A 15,952-nucleotide genomic window follows, 5' to 3' on the forward strand; every position below is an offset into this window, starting at 1 on the left:
ATATACCCATGCAAAAGATTTGACAATAATTTTTAGTCAGTTTTTACACTGATTGCAACAAGGACTTTTGTGTTGATGACCAGCTCTTTATAGGGTACACAGGCAAGGGCAAAGCGTTACAAAAGAGGATCTTATCAAAGTGGCTCATCTTGTGTATTAAGATGTGCTATGCCCTTACCCTTGATGAACCAGCATAAGAGCCCATTCCACCAGGGTGAAATCATCAATCTTGGCTTTCGCAAGGAGAGCGCCCATGGCTGAAATTTGCAAGATGGCAACATGGTCACCTCCTCATACTTTCGCAAAGCACATGCTTTAGATTCAGAAGTACGAAGAGATGGTCCTTTTTGCACATTCTGTCCTCCAGGATTTTCTAGTCTGACCCTTCCTTCAGAACCCTCCTTCGAATGGCTTACTGATTGGGGAATGTATTCAGAAGGTGAGGAATCTACAGGTTACATTATTCATCAAAAGAAAAGGTTACTTACCTTGTGTACGATCTTTCTGGTGGATCTTATGTCTATTTACAGTTTTCTCACTGATCCCACCCACTTCCCCGTCATGAAGGATCGCCATGCATTGACAGTCGTCATTAGAGTGCCATGCCGATTTGTTGCACTGCACCTTAATAGAACTGATTTCACTCCCATCCTGTTCACCTCGTTAGCTCAAAAAAATGGATGGCAAACTGATTAGGAAGTTAACGTCAGGATACCATGATGAGCATGTTCTTGCTCCAGTGACGTCACAGTGACATAATTTCCAGCACCAGTGTGAGCCAGTGCCCTCTGCCAGCATTGAAGAGTTATTAAAAAGGTTCAGATTCCAGTCCGCTAGCACCTGGGATATTCGAAAGTGTGGCATTTGCAGAGTATCCACCAGAAATATTGTTACCAAAGGTAAGTAACTTTCTATTTTCTTCCAAATGGCATGTGTTTTACCTTGCTTTCATCCTCCTTAAATTTGTGACTCGCTCATTACTAATACGAGGAGGGAAACCAAGAATGCTTCATAATAAAGAGAGCTGTACATAAATTACACTGGACAGCACTTAACACCCAATATAGGAAGGGAGTATTGTTAGACCTGATACTCGCCAGGTCGTGGTTCCCTAAACGTTTTGCTTTTTCCTCCTGAGTTTTGCTGATTCTCCTGTAGTGGCCTTAGGGCTCTAGGCATTTTCCCACTGTAAATGCAGTGTTAAAGTGCGCGCACCCTTCTTAAACTTGTTAGGAAATGGTGCTGACCTGATGTTTGTAAACTGTGTCAGGCCTGAATTGCAGGCCTATGGGAGCACACTTGCACCTATGGTGTTTTTAAACATGTGTCCAGCCTGCCATTGCAGGCCTGGGAGTGCACAATAGCACTTATGCTCAGGCCGGCTTTGCTATATCACTGGCCAATCCTTAGGGGACCTTTTAAAATCACAAGAGTACCCCTAGGGTAAGTCCTGAGGGGTGATGCAAGTGGTAGGTGAAAGGCAGGGCAGGTACACCTGAGTGTACCCTGACCAAGCAGTGAAGAATACTCATTTGTGTTTTTACTGCCTAGGAGGCTTGCTGTTCCCATCGGTGAACATGGGATAATGGTAGAAACGACTTCAGGTTGCAATATTAGATTGCAGTGGAGCAGCCTCACAGTGTTTCCTGTCATTTCCTGTCATTGGATTTACAATGACAAACCCTCCCCTATGGTAAAGGTAATTTTGTCATTACTAGCTTAGAAATGCCGCTTCAAGAAAGTGAAACTTGATGAAGGGGGTAGGCCCTAAACTGGTAGCTGGACTGGGCCTGTTAAAAATAAAAAAGGGATCTTGTCTAGCTGTCACTTTTGGTGGTGTTCTGGACTTAAACAGAGTCAAACCAATTATTGATTACATTGACCTAAAAGTGGGCATTTCTCTGCTCTAAAACTCCTTCTGTGCCTTTTAGTTTGACTCCATCCCACACTGGAGGAGTCCATCTGTGCATTCCCCAGCTACAGCCATAAACAATGGGCATGCAACGTGAATGACAGACATCTGAAATTTGAGGGCCTAGCTGGATAGATTGGAGGTGGAGGTTCTGACACTAGGCCTCTGGAGCCATATCATGGCCCCACTAAAGATTCGGATCTACATTCCACGGCCTCATGGCAGACAAGGCTAACATTTAGAGGGGACATCTTTGGTTCAAAGGGAAACCCCTGAACCACCCCCGACTTCAAAGGCACACTCCAGTAAATTTACTGTACCATACATCAGCAGAGCAGAGATACACTTGTGGGGACGTGGGACTGGAGAATCTGGAACTACGTGATGCACACTGCTGAGGAATCTGTTGTGCCCCAGGAGGATTACTGCCATTGAGAGGGACCGCACACCCTTTCTAAATAGTGACTGGCATGGGCTGACTGCCTACTGCTGTGTGGCACCCTGAAGTGTGCATTCCAAGGGCTTGTTGGCTTGTCCCCTGTTCTCTGGTGAAGGTCTCAGGGACATCAAGGACCTCTCCCGCAAGTCCACACTGTCTAGTTTTGACACCTGGAGAGCGGTGCCCTCTTAAGTGCCCACATCATCTACTAGATACCAACTGGTAGCGCTGTGTGATTGTGGAACCAAGTATTGTGCCTGGAGACCAGATCACTTTGTGCGGAGCATTGCCCGCATCTGAGAAGTGGGACCCCCGCATCGTGGGGATCTCAATGCGTATAAGCGTCTTATTAGTGGTGAGCGGATTCACCGGTTGCGAGATTCTACGACCCGCTTCGTCAATAGTGCTGCATCTCTCTCGTGTGACATGCTGACTACATGCTTATTACGTGCGATGTCCAATTCACAGGGTGAGGCCCTCAGAGGTGAAGGAGTACCCGTAGTGTTCTCACATTCTACCATATAAGGCACTGCTGAACTTGCACCTGTGTGAGTGACCAGAATTGCCTGGTGCGACCAGTATAAACGCGCACCAGGCTTAGTGCCTCATTTTCAGGGAGATACAGATGTTGCAACTCTTCTTTGTGTGTGTGACTGGAATTTGCTGGTGCGATCAGTATCAACACACGCCAGGCATTGGGCCTCATTTCCGGGGAGGTACAGAATTTGCAACTCTTAATTGTGTGACACTGGTATTGTCTGGTCACCAGTCGTTGTGTGCAGAATTGCCTGGGTACGACTAGGATCGACGTGTGCCCAGCGGGGTGCCTACTCCTTCCGAGCGGCCACCCTGCTACCTGCCCAATTCATTGCTGTAGGAGGCTGGCTTAGTATATGGTGCACACTTATTTAAGTGGTCTTTGATAACCATAGAAAGATTTCAAAGGGGTAGCCGTGGAGAGCAGCCTTCAGGCGTATCTTGAAGGAGTGTAAAGCAGCTCGTTTTACCAGTTTAATCTTTAGTGTAGGTTAGATGAAAAGAAACCACATAGTGTGTATACTCCTATTTATCACACAACAATCACTAACACATTGGTATACCTCCTACCCGGGGATATTAACACAGTACACAGGAATACTTAAAAAGCGATCAGGTAAGTAGCACAAAATACAGTGACCTCAGCGGGAGATCAAACCATGTACTTAGAAACTGGAATGCAAACTGCAACGGAGGACGGGACTTGGACCAGAAGACCCTGAGGAGCCGTAGACACAAGGAACCACCCAAGCTAAGTATCCAGGACCCCCATGGAGGCTGTGGGCTGAGTGTAAACACATCTGCGTGTTCAATAGAAGTCAGTGGGGAAGTCGCTGTTGCAGTTTTGCAGAAGAACCCTTCTCAGGGAACCCTGAAGGATTCCCTTGGAGGACGGAAGGTTGGAGAGCCACCCCACCCGTGGATGCCCAGTAACCAGGTTACCTACATCATGGAAGCCAGGTGCATTGGGGTGAAGAGACGAAATTTGGTTGACAACAATGGAAGACTTAGAGGTAAAGGCCTCTGGAGAAGATGGTGAAGAATTCTGTGGAATCCAAGGGTGGATTCTGGATGTGAAGAACCAGCAATCAGAGGGGACAGAGTCTATGCCACTCAGGAGTGACCGGGAGGCACAAAGACAATGCCCACCAATATCTGGAGGTTCAGAAGAATCGGTGACTACGTGGTCGGTGTCCGGCGGGAACAACAACAAACCTTGGTAGCTGTAACTGGCATGAAAACGAAGAAGGAGCAACATTGGGACCTGCAAGGTCCAAGGGACTCACCAACAGCAGGATAGCCAGAGCAGGCCCAGAGCAAGCAGGGGAGCCCACTGAAGCAGTACAAAACGCTCAGGAGGAAACACAGGCCAATGGCACAGGAGTCGCAGGAGGAACTTGAGCAGTTCACCAAAGATGAAGGCTCACGGTGTAGAGGATGCAGTGAGGATACTGATCTTGGAGTGAAGAGATGCTAGAGGCTGGAGCTTCTTGTAGCCCGAAGATCTCTAGTGCGGAGCCAACAAGCCTTGGCAACGGCAGGTCAACGCGGTGCACAGGGGTTCGGCCCCAGCGGAGAACAATAATGGCCTCAAAATTCCAGAGAGGACAGGTCAGGCCTTGAGGAAGTTGCAGGACCACCACCTGTGTTGCTGAGCCTAGGGAAGTCCTTAGGACAACAGAAACAGCAGGCCAGTTAGCTTCGATGAGGTGCCTGCAGATGCAGGGGAGTGACTACTTCACTCCAAGGGAGATTTCTTTGGTTGTCCTTGATGCCCACAGGTCTGTTGAAGAACCTGGCAGAAGCACAGACATAGACGATGAAAAAGACTTGCAGAACAGCGAGACCAGGAGCTGCATAAGTCTTCCTTGGTGCAATCCCGGTTCCAGGTGAAGTCCAACAAAGCCCAAGTGTCCAGGCGGTCAAAGAGTGATGTAGTTTCAGGTTTGAATCTTGTCCCAAGACAAATCTAAGGACCCACCCACAGGTAAGCCCTTAAGTACCCTATGGAAAGGGTTGGGCCACCTCAGGGGTCCATCCCAGAGGAGGGATGGACTGAAGGGGGGATTCTCATGTCCTTTGTCTACTTTTGCGCCAGAGCCTGATCCATGGGCTCCCTGAACTGGCTCAAACCGGAGTATGTAAGGAGGGCGCCAAATGTGCACTTCAAAGCAGTCTTGTGGCGCTGGCAAGTGCTCCCGACCCAGCCCAATACACAAAGTCCTGTCTGGGAGGTGGTCACACCTCCCTGCTACAGGAAACCTATGTTCTACCTTCCCCTGCTCGAGCTTGGCTCACCAGCAGGAAGGCAGATTTGTGTATGTGGGCGGCAGCAGCACTAGCTTGCTGGCAGACCCTGAAAGGCTGTTACTGGGAGTACAGGGGGTACCCAATGGAGCTCCCCCCCCCAGTACAGGCGGTCAAACCTCCAACACTGAATTAGTGTTGGGTATAATTCCAACATGTTTGATACCAAACATGACTGGGTGCTGTGCAACCACTATATAGTTAGACATTTCGTAATGACTGATGTCCACTATATGTATTAAAATGGCTGCCGGAACTCACAAAGCCTGGAGAATCGACTCTGGGGTTTGTAGGTGTGTCCTGCTCAAGCAGGGGCACCCTTGCATTCATAACCAAGCACCCTGCCCTCAGGACTGAAGAGCTTGCCATAGGGGTGACGTATAGGTTTTAAGTGCAGTGACCGCATATATAAGGAAACTTATTTCTTTAAGGAGAAGTGCAAGCACCAACTCACACAGGCTGTAATGGCAGTCCCGTAGTCACAGTTTAAGTGGACTCCCATGGCTGGCACAATACATGCTGCAGCCCATAGGAGACCCCTGGTGGACCTGTGCCTTAGGTACCTTAGTACCATATACTAGGGACTTACAAGGTTGCACCAGTAGCCAGTTGTGGATGTACACATGTACTTACCATGGTCAATTTAGGGGAGAAGTACATTGACTGGGGTCCTGATTATCAGTATACCAGTCAGAATAGGTCAAAGACACACTGACATCAGGCAAAAGCTGGGGGTAACCATGAAGCAGATTCTACTTTCCTACAATTGCTTGTTCCTTTTTGGTCCTCAGTACGGTGGACCAATTGCCATCTCCTCACCTGGGCCCCAACGACATTGTGTGTCCAGGTACTTTTGCCCGGATTGGGCCTGGGTATTGAGAGTGATTGACGGGGTAGTAGGGACGCGTCTGAGAACAATCAGAAGTGGGTCAAAAGGCTGTGGACCCCCCCCACCCCCCCTTCTCCACCCTCGATGCGTCGCAGAGCTGGGCTGGTACCGGAAGGCCCCTGGTGTAACCCTTTTGAGTGACCGATTATTGCCCTCATCCTGCTCCTTTGTATCCTGTGGGTGAACTTCTCGAGTGGTAGCCAAATGCCCCATTTGACAACTGCCTCCTAATTATTAGTGCTATCTATCCCGACTTTCTTCTCCGGGAACCTGACTAAGTGTGACTTCAGCCATGTACGGCCTATTCTCCGGGGGATGGAGGGTTATCTCCAATCTCTGGGTGTAGGGTAGTTGAGGTGAATTAGAGGACGGAGGGAAGCTTGGGCCACAGGGTCTCAGTGTTTTACCACTTGACCGGCCAGATATCAGTTGCACCGCATTACTGTTGTGTGCGGATGTGTGTGTCTGATATCCATTGCACCGCAGTGTGTGTGGGGAATGACAGTCTGCTGACCGCCTATGATTGTTGACACTGGCCGGCGGTGCTGCGTTACATGTTGATTTCTTGCCAAAATAACACTACGCATGACAATGGTTTTACATCTGCGACCTAGGTCCACAGTGCTGCTAAAAAGTATTATAATTCCTTGTATGTACATATTTCTGATATTGTTGTGACCTGGGGGCACACTATAACTGTGTAGTATTGAATTATAGTAATTGCCAGGGTGAGAGTAGGTTTGACAACCTTTTGCACTGCATAAGGGTGCTGTGGGGGTGGGTAGAGTAGGATCTTTTCCAAGTGCGCATACTACTGATGCCATTTCAACATGGTTGGGCCTAGTACTACTAGTAATATTTCCAAGTATGATTTATGCCCAGAAGTACATGATGTTCATGTTGTGTTGGTTATTGTGTGTGTTGAATACAAATGTTATTTACATACATTACATGTTAAGTCTCTTTTATGACATTGAGTATATTTATTGTGAGTGCTGTGCTAGTGCTTTACACATTGCCTCTGTGATAAGCCTGACTGGTCAGTGCCAAGCTACCCAAGGGTGAGCGCAGGTTACACAGTGAATGTAATCACCCACACCTGACAGGAGTGTTAGGTTCTGCCTGGCTAGCGCTTTGCCTCAGCCAACCAGATAGTGCCAGTTACAACAAATATTATCAAAATTTCAGTTTAGAAGGAGATACGATTGATGGTGTTAATGTGTATCTATGTAAGTTAGAATAATCCTGTGTTCTAGCCTCCTAATGTTTCAAGTAAATCAAACAGTTTTTTTTTTTTTAAGAAACCAGTGTATGATATGAGCAGGAATGTAACGTTCCCCTATTCATGAAACTCTTGTAGAAGCAGTCAGACTTTTACCATAAACGTGTTTTCATATTAAACTTTACCCTCAGTAACATAATATATAATTGCCATAAAGCAATTTAATAGAATCTGACTAATTAGTTGATGTGTGATAAGGAACACATCATAATCAAATGTTTTTCTACTTGCAGGTGGAAGAATGCGCAATTAAATTGTGGAACTGGGGAATGACAAAAAGAATCGGTCCAGTTATCACAAATGAAGAACGAGCAAAGTGTAAGTTATTCTACTTCCCTTAAATGTTGTAGAAAATGTTAGCGGAAGACTGACACTGCAGGGGGCATTGGTATATACATTTTTCTTCTTAGAAAAGCAGTGCCATCTTAAAGGTTTTTGGAGCAACAGGCAAGAAAGATTGCGTGGGCCTGTTAGGGAACAACCTTAATTTACTTAGAATGTTTAGCTAATTGCAGCCTTTGTAATGCCAAACAATATTGAATTATAAGTTTAACTTTCAGAAAGTGCGGCACAAAAAAAACAGCCTAAAGCTAAAGCTGCCCGGCATCTGCAAGCCAAATAGTATCAAAAGAAAGCTTGAACGGGTATGGGCAAATCCATTTGGGTTTGCTTTAAAAAAAATGTTCTTGCTGTAGCATTTTAGAAAAAAACAGTGTATTTTAAGTCTGCTCTTCCCATCATAGGAAAGACAGGGTAAGGTTGGCTGTGTGGCTGTTTTGTGGGCCAGTACATTACAACATATGTTTCGTTGAAATTTCCATATATTCGTAATTCCAAATATATCCCCTTATAAAAAAAACGTTCTCCCTACACAGTGAAAATCAAAGCACTACTAAAGTATTTTCACCTTTTGTAGGATTAAATGTGATATATATTTTTTTCTCCTTCCTTGTCCTTCTTCTTCTCTTTCTATATGTACACTTCTTTAGCTAGACAGTGACCTTCTACTCTATTGAGTTAGAGAAATAGTAAGAGGTGGAAAACAGAAGACGGATTAAGAGGTAAAGAGAATGGTATAGCCGAGTGAGAGAGGTGAAGTAGATGGAGAAAGGTAGTAGAAATATAGATGAGGTAGCAAGATCGATGAAGTAAGGAGACAATTAAGGCAAAGAGCGAAAGGTGAGTTAGTCAAAAAATATACAGAGGTGGAAAGAGGAATAGGACAAAAAGAGATGGCTATATATGTGAGGTTTTGGAGTTGGGTAGAGAGAGGTACAAAATGGAGAGCGAGGTAGAGGGATGTCAATCAATCAATCAGGGAATTGTAAGCGTGCTACTCACCCGCGAGGGTCTCAAGGCGCTAGGGATGGAGAGGTCCGCAGTTCCGTTCAGTCGAAGAGCCAGGTATTGAGGGCCTTCCTGAAAGCATTCAGGGAGGAGGTGCGTCTGATGTTGATCAGGAGCTAGTTCCAGGTCTTGGCCACGATGTAGGAGAAAGCTCCTCCCCCTGTTCTGGCTCTGCATATGCGCAGGGTTTCGGCGAGGTTGGCGGATCGGAGGTTTCTCTTGGGTGCGTGGAAGGCAATACTCTCATTGAGGTATTAGGGTCCTGTGTTGTGGAGGGATTTGTAGGCATGGGTGAGTATTTTAAAGGAGATTCCGTAGGTGTTGGCAGATGTGTTCTTGTCGGGGGAGGCCAAGGACGAGTCTGGTGGCGGTGTTCTGTATCGTCTGGAACTTGCTAAGTAGGGGCTTGTTGATGCCAGTGTAGAGAGCGTTTCTGTAGACAAGTCTGCTGGTTATGAGGGCGTGGGTGACTGTCTTCCTTGACTCAGGGGGATCCATTTGAAAATCTTGCGGGGGATGAGGAGGGTGTTGAAGCAGCTGGTGGTGACGACGTTGACCTGTTGGTTCATGGAGAGGGAGGAGTCGAGTACGATGCCGAGGTTTCTGCCGTGGTCCGTGGGGATGGGAGGGGGGCCGAGGGCAGTGGGCCACCAGGTGTTATTCCATGCTGACCGGGTGGTTCTGAGGACAAGAACTTCTGTCTTCTCCAAGTTGAGCTTCAGGCAGCTGTTTCTCATCCAGGAAGCGACGTTCTGTATTCCTTCCTGGAAACTGTGTCTGGTGGTGGTGGGGTCCTTGTTGAGGGAGAGGATGAGTTGGGTGTTGTCTGCATAGGACACTATGCTGAGGTTGTGCTGCCTGATGATGGCGGCGAGGGGGGCCATGTAGATGTTGAATTTCCGTGTGTTCGGAGATGAAGGGTGGCAGTCTGATCCTCTGGCTCCTGCCGGTGATGAACGAGTAGATCCAGTTCAGGGCGGTTCCTTGTATGCCGGTGGTGTGTAGTCTGGTGGCGAGTGTGTGGTGGGAGTCGATGTTGAATGCTGCCGACAGGTCGAGTAGGATCAGGGTTGTGGTGTGACCTTGGTTGAGGATGGTGCAGATGTCGTCTGTGGAGGCGAGTAGGGCGGTCTCGGTGCTGTGGTTGCTGCGGAACCTGGATTGAGAGGGGTTGAGAATGGCGTTGTCTTCGAGGAACCTGGTTAGTTGTGCGTTGACAGTCTTCTCAGAGACTTTTTCCGTGAAGGGGAGGAGCGAGACGGGCCGGTAGTTCTTGAGATCCATAGGGCATGCTGAGGGCTTCTTGAGCAGGGGTCTGACCTCTGCATGCTTCCAGTCAATGGGGCCGGTGCCAGTCTTGAAGATGGTGTTGATGGTGCGTCTTAATTCTGGCGCGATGGCGGCGGAGACCCTGAGGTAGATGTGTGGTGGGCAGGGGTCTGTTGAGGCCCCTGAGTGGATGCCTTTCATTTTCGAGACGGTCTCTTTGGTTGGGGCCGGAGTCCAGGAGGAGATGTGGTGGGCTGTCTGTTGCTGTCAAAGTGTGGGGTGGTTGCTGAGTCAGGAGTTTGGTCGTTTTGTGTCGTAGAGGTTTTTGATCTTTGGGTGGATGTAGGATCCGAGCTTGTCGCAGAGGTCCTGGGAAGGGGTGGTGTCCGTGGCTTAGCTTGGGGACTTGGTGGATTCCTGGAGGACGATGAAGACTTCCATGGAGTTGCTGGAGTTGGCGAGAATTTTGTTGTGGATGAAGGCTCTTTTGGTGGTTCTGATGTGTTGGTGGTACTCCGTCATGGTGTTTTTGTAGGTGTCGTGGTTTTCAGATGTCTTGCGTAGCAGTCGAGTTTGCGCAGTTGGAGAGCCACGTTAGAAATTCGCTGGCTGCGAGGTTGGCGTCGGTTGCAGTGGTGGGGTTTTGCGGTTGAGGAAGGAGTTTAGCTGCTCCTCAGTGATTCTGTTCCAGGTCCTTCGTGGCGGGTGTAGAGCAGGATTGAGCGGTTTAGGTTTGTCGATGAGGAAGTGTACACAGTGGTGGTCAGTCCTGGGGGCTGTGTGGTGTGGCCGAAGTGAATGTTGTTTCCTCCCGCGAAGATGGGGTCGAGGGTGTATCCTGCCTTGTGGGTCGGTGTGGTGATGAGTTTTTTCAGTCCGATGTCAGCGTGGTTGCCCAGGAGGGTGGTGGAGTTGGGGTCGCTGGGGTTGTCGAGGTGGAAGTTGAGGTCTCTGATGAGTGTGTAGTCCATAGAGGCAATGGCATGGGGGCGTTGAAGTCGGTGATGGTGTCGGCGGAGAGGGCTCTGGCCGGGAGATCTGTAGGCGAGGGTGCTGCAGAGTGTGGAGTTGGGGCTGGTCAGGACCTGGAAGTGCAGGTGTTAGGCAGGGGGGAAGGTGTCGCTTGAGGTGGAGGGACTTTTTGTGTGCGATGGCGAGTCCTCCTCCCGGGTGGTTGGTGCTGTCCTTCCTCTGGATCTTGTATCCTTCAGGGATGACGAGGGCGATGTCTAGGGAGGAGGAGGCGTTGGTCCAGGTTTCTGTAAAAAAGGCGACGTCAGGTGAGATGGAGTCCAGGAGGTTCCAGATCTCTACGGCGTGCCTGTGCATGGAGCAGACTTTGAGGAGGATGTACTTTAGGGTGTCGGTGGTGTTGGCGGCGGGGGATGTGGTGAAGGATTTGCAGCAGTGGTGACAGAAGAACTGGCTGTGTGTCGCATTTGTCGTTGACTGCTGGAAGTTGTTGTTTCTTCCGTTGTTGATTGCGAGGAGGTCGGCTGAGTTGTAGCTGTGGATGGCCGCAGATCCAGGGTCCCTGGCGCTGGTCGTGGTCGGGTGGCGGACGGGCACGGACGGGCATCCCTTTGGTGCGCAGTGGTCGACATTTTAATAGGGGAAGGAAAGGGCAGCTGGGATGCAGGAAGGCGGGAAGCAGCAAGGTGAGAGGGGCCGCAGGGGCACAGGGGAAAAACAGACGGCTACAAAATGAAAACAGGAGTACAAGTATAAAGATTCAAAGTACAGAGAATGGTAAGATAGAAAGAGCGGCCAGGTCTAGAGAGAAGTGAGGGATAGAGAAAATCAGAGAGGGGTTCTAAAAGGCAGAAATAGAGGAGGTGTAGAGAGAAAAGAGATGAAGGAGAGAGACAGGTGTAGCAGGGAAAGAGGTGAGAGCGTAAATTAGGTGGAACAGGCAACTAAGAATTGTACGGTACAGTGAGAGCAAAAGAAATAGAGATGAGGTTGAGAGGGTAAGTTGAAATAGAGAAGGAGGTGGGGAGAAAGAGCTGAGGTACAGAGAAAGGAAAGATGAAGAGAGAGGGTAAAGGGAGGTAAATCCTGGGAATGGGAGAGATGACAGAGATAGAGAATATGGAGTAGAGAGCTGTATTGGGAGAGAGGTGAAAGACATAGTGTTGGTCACGTGAAGATAGTTGAAACAATGAGCAGGAGGCTCATGAAGATTTAGAGATAGGTAGAGATGGAGTAAAATCCATCCGTAATCCTTTGCTGATAATCCCAGGACCTGCCAATTTACAACAGCCTGACACTTTTCCCGCAGAGCCTGGTGCCTGCCTCTGTCCCCCTCCCGCCGCCGCAACCGACATCGATAGCGGCCGCCGAGCGGAGGGGGGCTCTGGACTACGTTTCCCACCCTGCACAGCGGCGGGAGACGCAACGAAGATCGCTCCAGGCGGCGCATAAAGCTCGCGTCACCCCGGTGGAGCGGGTGACGCTGTAATCCTTTGCTGATAATCCCAGGACCTGCCAACTCACAACAGCCTGACACTTTTCCCGCAAAGCCTGGTGCCTGCCTCTGTCCCCCTCCTGCCGCCCCAACCGACATCGATAGCGGCCGCCGAGCAGAGGGGGGCTCTGGACTACGTTTCCCGCCCTGCACAGCGGCGGGAGACGCAACGAAGATCGCGCTAGGCGGCGCATAAAGCTCGCGTCACCCCGGTGGAGCGGGTGACGCCGTAATCCTTTGCTGATAATCCCAGGACCTGCCAACTCACAACAGCCTGACACTTTTCCCGCGGAGCCTGGTGCCTGCCTCTGTCCCCCTCCCGCCGCCGCAACCGACATCGATAGCGGCCGCCGAACGAAGGGGGGCTCTGGACTACGTTTCCCGCCCTGCACAGCGGCGGGAGACGCAACGAAGATCGCGCCAGGTGGCGCATAAAGCTCGCGTCACCCCCGCATCGCGGGAGCGCGCGGGAGTACCCGGGGCTAAGCCCGGGCAAAGGGCGGGCCCTCTGTGGCCCTCAGAGGCCCAAGGAGGACGGGACGGGCCAACCCCCTTTCAGCCAGCTACGTGAACTACGGCACATGGTGACTGTACACTAAAAACAAATACCTCTCTTCTTGGTTGAATGCACAGTGGTATTTTAATTTTGATTAATTTTTATGAATTTAAGTAGAGGCAACTGTATCAAAGCAGACAAATTTAATAATTAACGGCAATTACCAATAACATGATGAAAGTCAAAAAAACACCTATCGCCACAAGATCCTCCACTAGGAATAAAGTGGCCCCTACTACACCTCTTCCTACTCTCACTGCTATTGACATAATGCTGCAGAAAACTATAGGCGTTGTGGCAGACGCTATTCAAAATACAGAGAGACGTCTTTCGCTAACTCCTAATCTGTGTTTTCCTAATCTTTCACTACATAACACCACCACCATTAATACCTCTGACATCACTATAAATTCCCAGGAATCACTTTTAATGCAATCCTTTACAGGGTTGCCTAACACTCAAGTCAGAGAAACCTCATTACCAGATACAAGTACATCAATAATTTGTAACAGCAGGGAAAGCAGTCCGCTGCCGACTTGTAGCCCACAGGACAATTCGGGCCCTCATCCTCCTTCTAGAGCTATATCTTTAGTTTTACCACGTGAGGAATACTCGGGGAGACCACCACCTATAAATACTTCCGCCCGCGATAAAGGCAGCCCGACAACTAAGCCCAAAAGGCGGAATAGGAAAAAATTAAAATCAAACGTGAGGCTAATCTCCCGACCCCTTTGCAAACACAAGCTCTTAGCGAAGGACGTTTGGTCCAATTTCAGATCGACCAAACTGATAAGTAATATACCTAACCACCAAACCCCACTACCATCTAGTCTGATGGCATTCCAACAGCCAAAAGAGCCACAGGCAGAAAACATAATAGTTAGCATAGACCAGACATGCCAGACTGATTTATTAACTCTAAGTGATAATACACTTTTGACCCAACTGGAACACCTAATAAGGTCCCTCCTGTTGCCTATACGAGAAAGAATTATTAAGCTGGAGGAAATCATTGAGAAATTTGAAGTTACACAAAACAAAAACACTGCAACAATGTTAAAAATACTTAGATCACCGCCATCAAAAGAGAACCCCACGTTGGTTAAATGTCCATCAAAACCGACTAATAATAAGGACGTACGATCGAAGAACCCACCTCACAACGGCAACATCAAACAGACACTACCCCCTCTATCTGCAGCATTAGCCCCAAATGTCTCAAACAAAAACTGCAGCGCTCGCGAAAACACTGCACCAGTAGTAGTTCTACACCCCAATATAGCTTCTGAGTCCCCTCCAACCGAAAATGATGAGAGCGAATGGGCGGCAGAGGGTCTATGTACTGACAAACAAAACGACCAGCCCAGACCTCTAAGGCCCACAGTATCCCAAAATATGCCCACAAATGACCACCTTGAAAACCAAACTGGATACCAGCTAAAAAGCCAATCCACATCAACCTTCCCCCTGAGTCTCACCCCTACACAATAGTAATGATAGGTGTCCCGAAACTGGGTGAGGGGAAAACAGAAACATACGGGGAACTAAAAAATAAAGTGAGCCATTGGCTAAATACACACAGGCCGCTTCCTTCACATTTCAATGGACAAATATCCCATGTCAGGAGGGTAGATTGGGTGGGTCATAGATTTAGGTCTACTGAGGGCGAGTGCATTATTGTAACCTTTAGAGACATTTGCGTGGCAAGTCATATTAGCAGATGGAGGGATGGCCCTACTAATAGTCTGATTCGTACTATGGACCTCAGCTACTTCTATCCCTCAAACGGTCCCGGGTCAAATAACATGCATATACATCTTCTACCGGAACAGGGGAGACCTTATACCCTCACTAACCAACACCAAAACTGTGATACTATAGGTAATTATGGCCACTACACCCCAGACGACCTATTATATACAGGTCGGGCCATACCCAGGGATTATAGAACCATAAATCACCTTGCAAGGTACCCAGAGAAGAGGGAAGGATCATACCAAGTACCCCAACACAAATATCCCTATTCAACCTACCTGAATAATCAGTACAATGTTCCTATTTCAAACAGGTTTAATGCCTTCTATGAACAGTGTGGCCTGGAGGGGGTCGACTGACTACCTGTAACGCAAATCCCCCCTGTACATAACGTAAACTATGATATAACACCTGACAAAGACGCTGATACAAAGGGCCTGAATGAACTTACCATTACTGAGAAATTAATATTAATTGACCAGATGGGCCCAGAAACAAGAACCTCACCAGAGAGTACGCTTCTACAAAATCGGTCAAGTTCGTCCACAGACTGTTTAGAGGCCTTTAGCCGCGACCTAACCAATATAGAACATAACCACAACACTATGGAAGAACAGGTAGTTACACGAACAGAGTTTATTGACCTAAATATCTCTAACAATGTAAATATAGATATAGCGACAGATGCAGACACAACACCATCATGCAGCACAAGCCTGGTCTCCTGGAACACGGCAGGCTTGGCCGATAAAGCTTGCGATCCTACTTGGCTGTCTTTTGTCAAACAATACGCAGTGATATGCCTCCAAGAAACATGGCTGGCAGAAAAAAAATATGTTCACATCGAGGGATACCAAAGCTTCCTCACCCCAGCCGAACCTTCGAGCAGTGGAAGAGCAAAGGGGGGTCTGGCAATTTACATAAATTTGGCTCTTATCTGTCATAAAAACACCCGTCACTCAGGCAATAGGAATATCCAAGTCCTAGAGCTAAAGAGGGGTAAACATACCTTGACCCTGATCAATTTTTATAATGTAGTAAACCAATATGGAGAATGTAATTTACTGCAGCTGTGTGACTTTCTGAGAGATAATGTGGGGAACTTGTCAAGCAAATTGCTGATTGCTGGTGATTTTAATACCCATCCCTGTGGGAATCTAGGAGTGACGCCCATGGGATATCTAGGGTGTAA

At 48.4% G+C, this 15,952-nt stretch overlaps 1 protein-coding gene across 1 annotated transcript in view; it reads left to right on the forward strand.

Moving 5' to 3' along the window:
- Nucleotides 1-15,952, forward strand: part of TEX11 (testis expressed 11) — a 1,326,855-nt gene that overhangs the window by 236,062 nt on the left and 1,074,841 nt on the right. Inside the window, exon 4 of the mRNA XM_086918299.1 lies at nucleotides 7,600-7,684. Within this exon, the coding sequence (XP_086774425.1) occupies nucleotides 7,600-7,684 (85 nt within the window). The remainder of the gene's footprint in view (nucleotides 1-7,599; nucleotides 7,685-15,952) is intronic.

The sequence above is a fragment of the Lissotriton vulgaris genome, chromosome 4_1 (genome assembly GCF_964263255.1).
Source record: "Lissotriton vulgaris chromosome 4_1, aLisVul1.2, whole genome shotgun sequence".
NCBI classification, from domain to species: Eukaryota; Metazoa; Chordata; class Amphibia; order Caudata; family Salamandridae; genus Lissotriton; species Lissotriton vulgaris.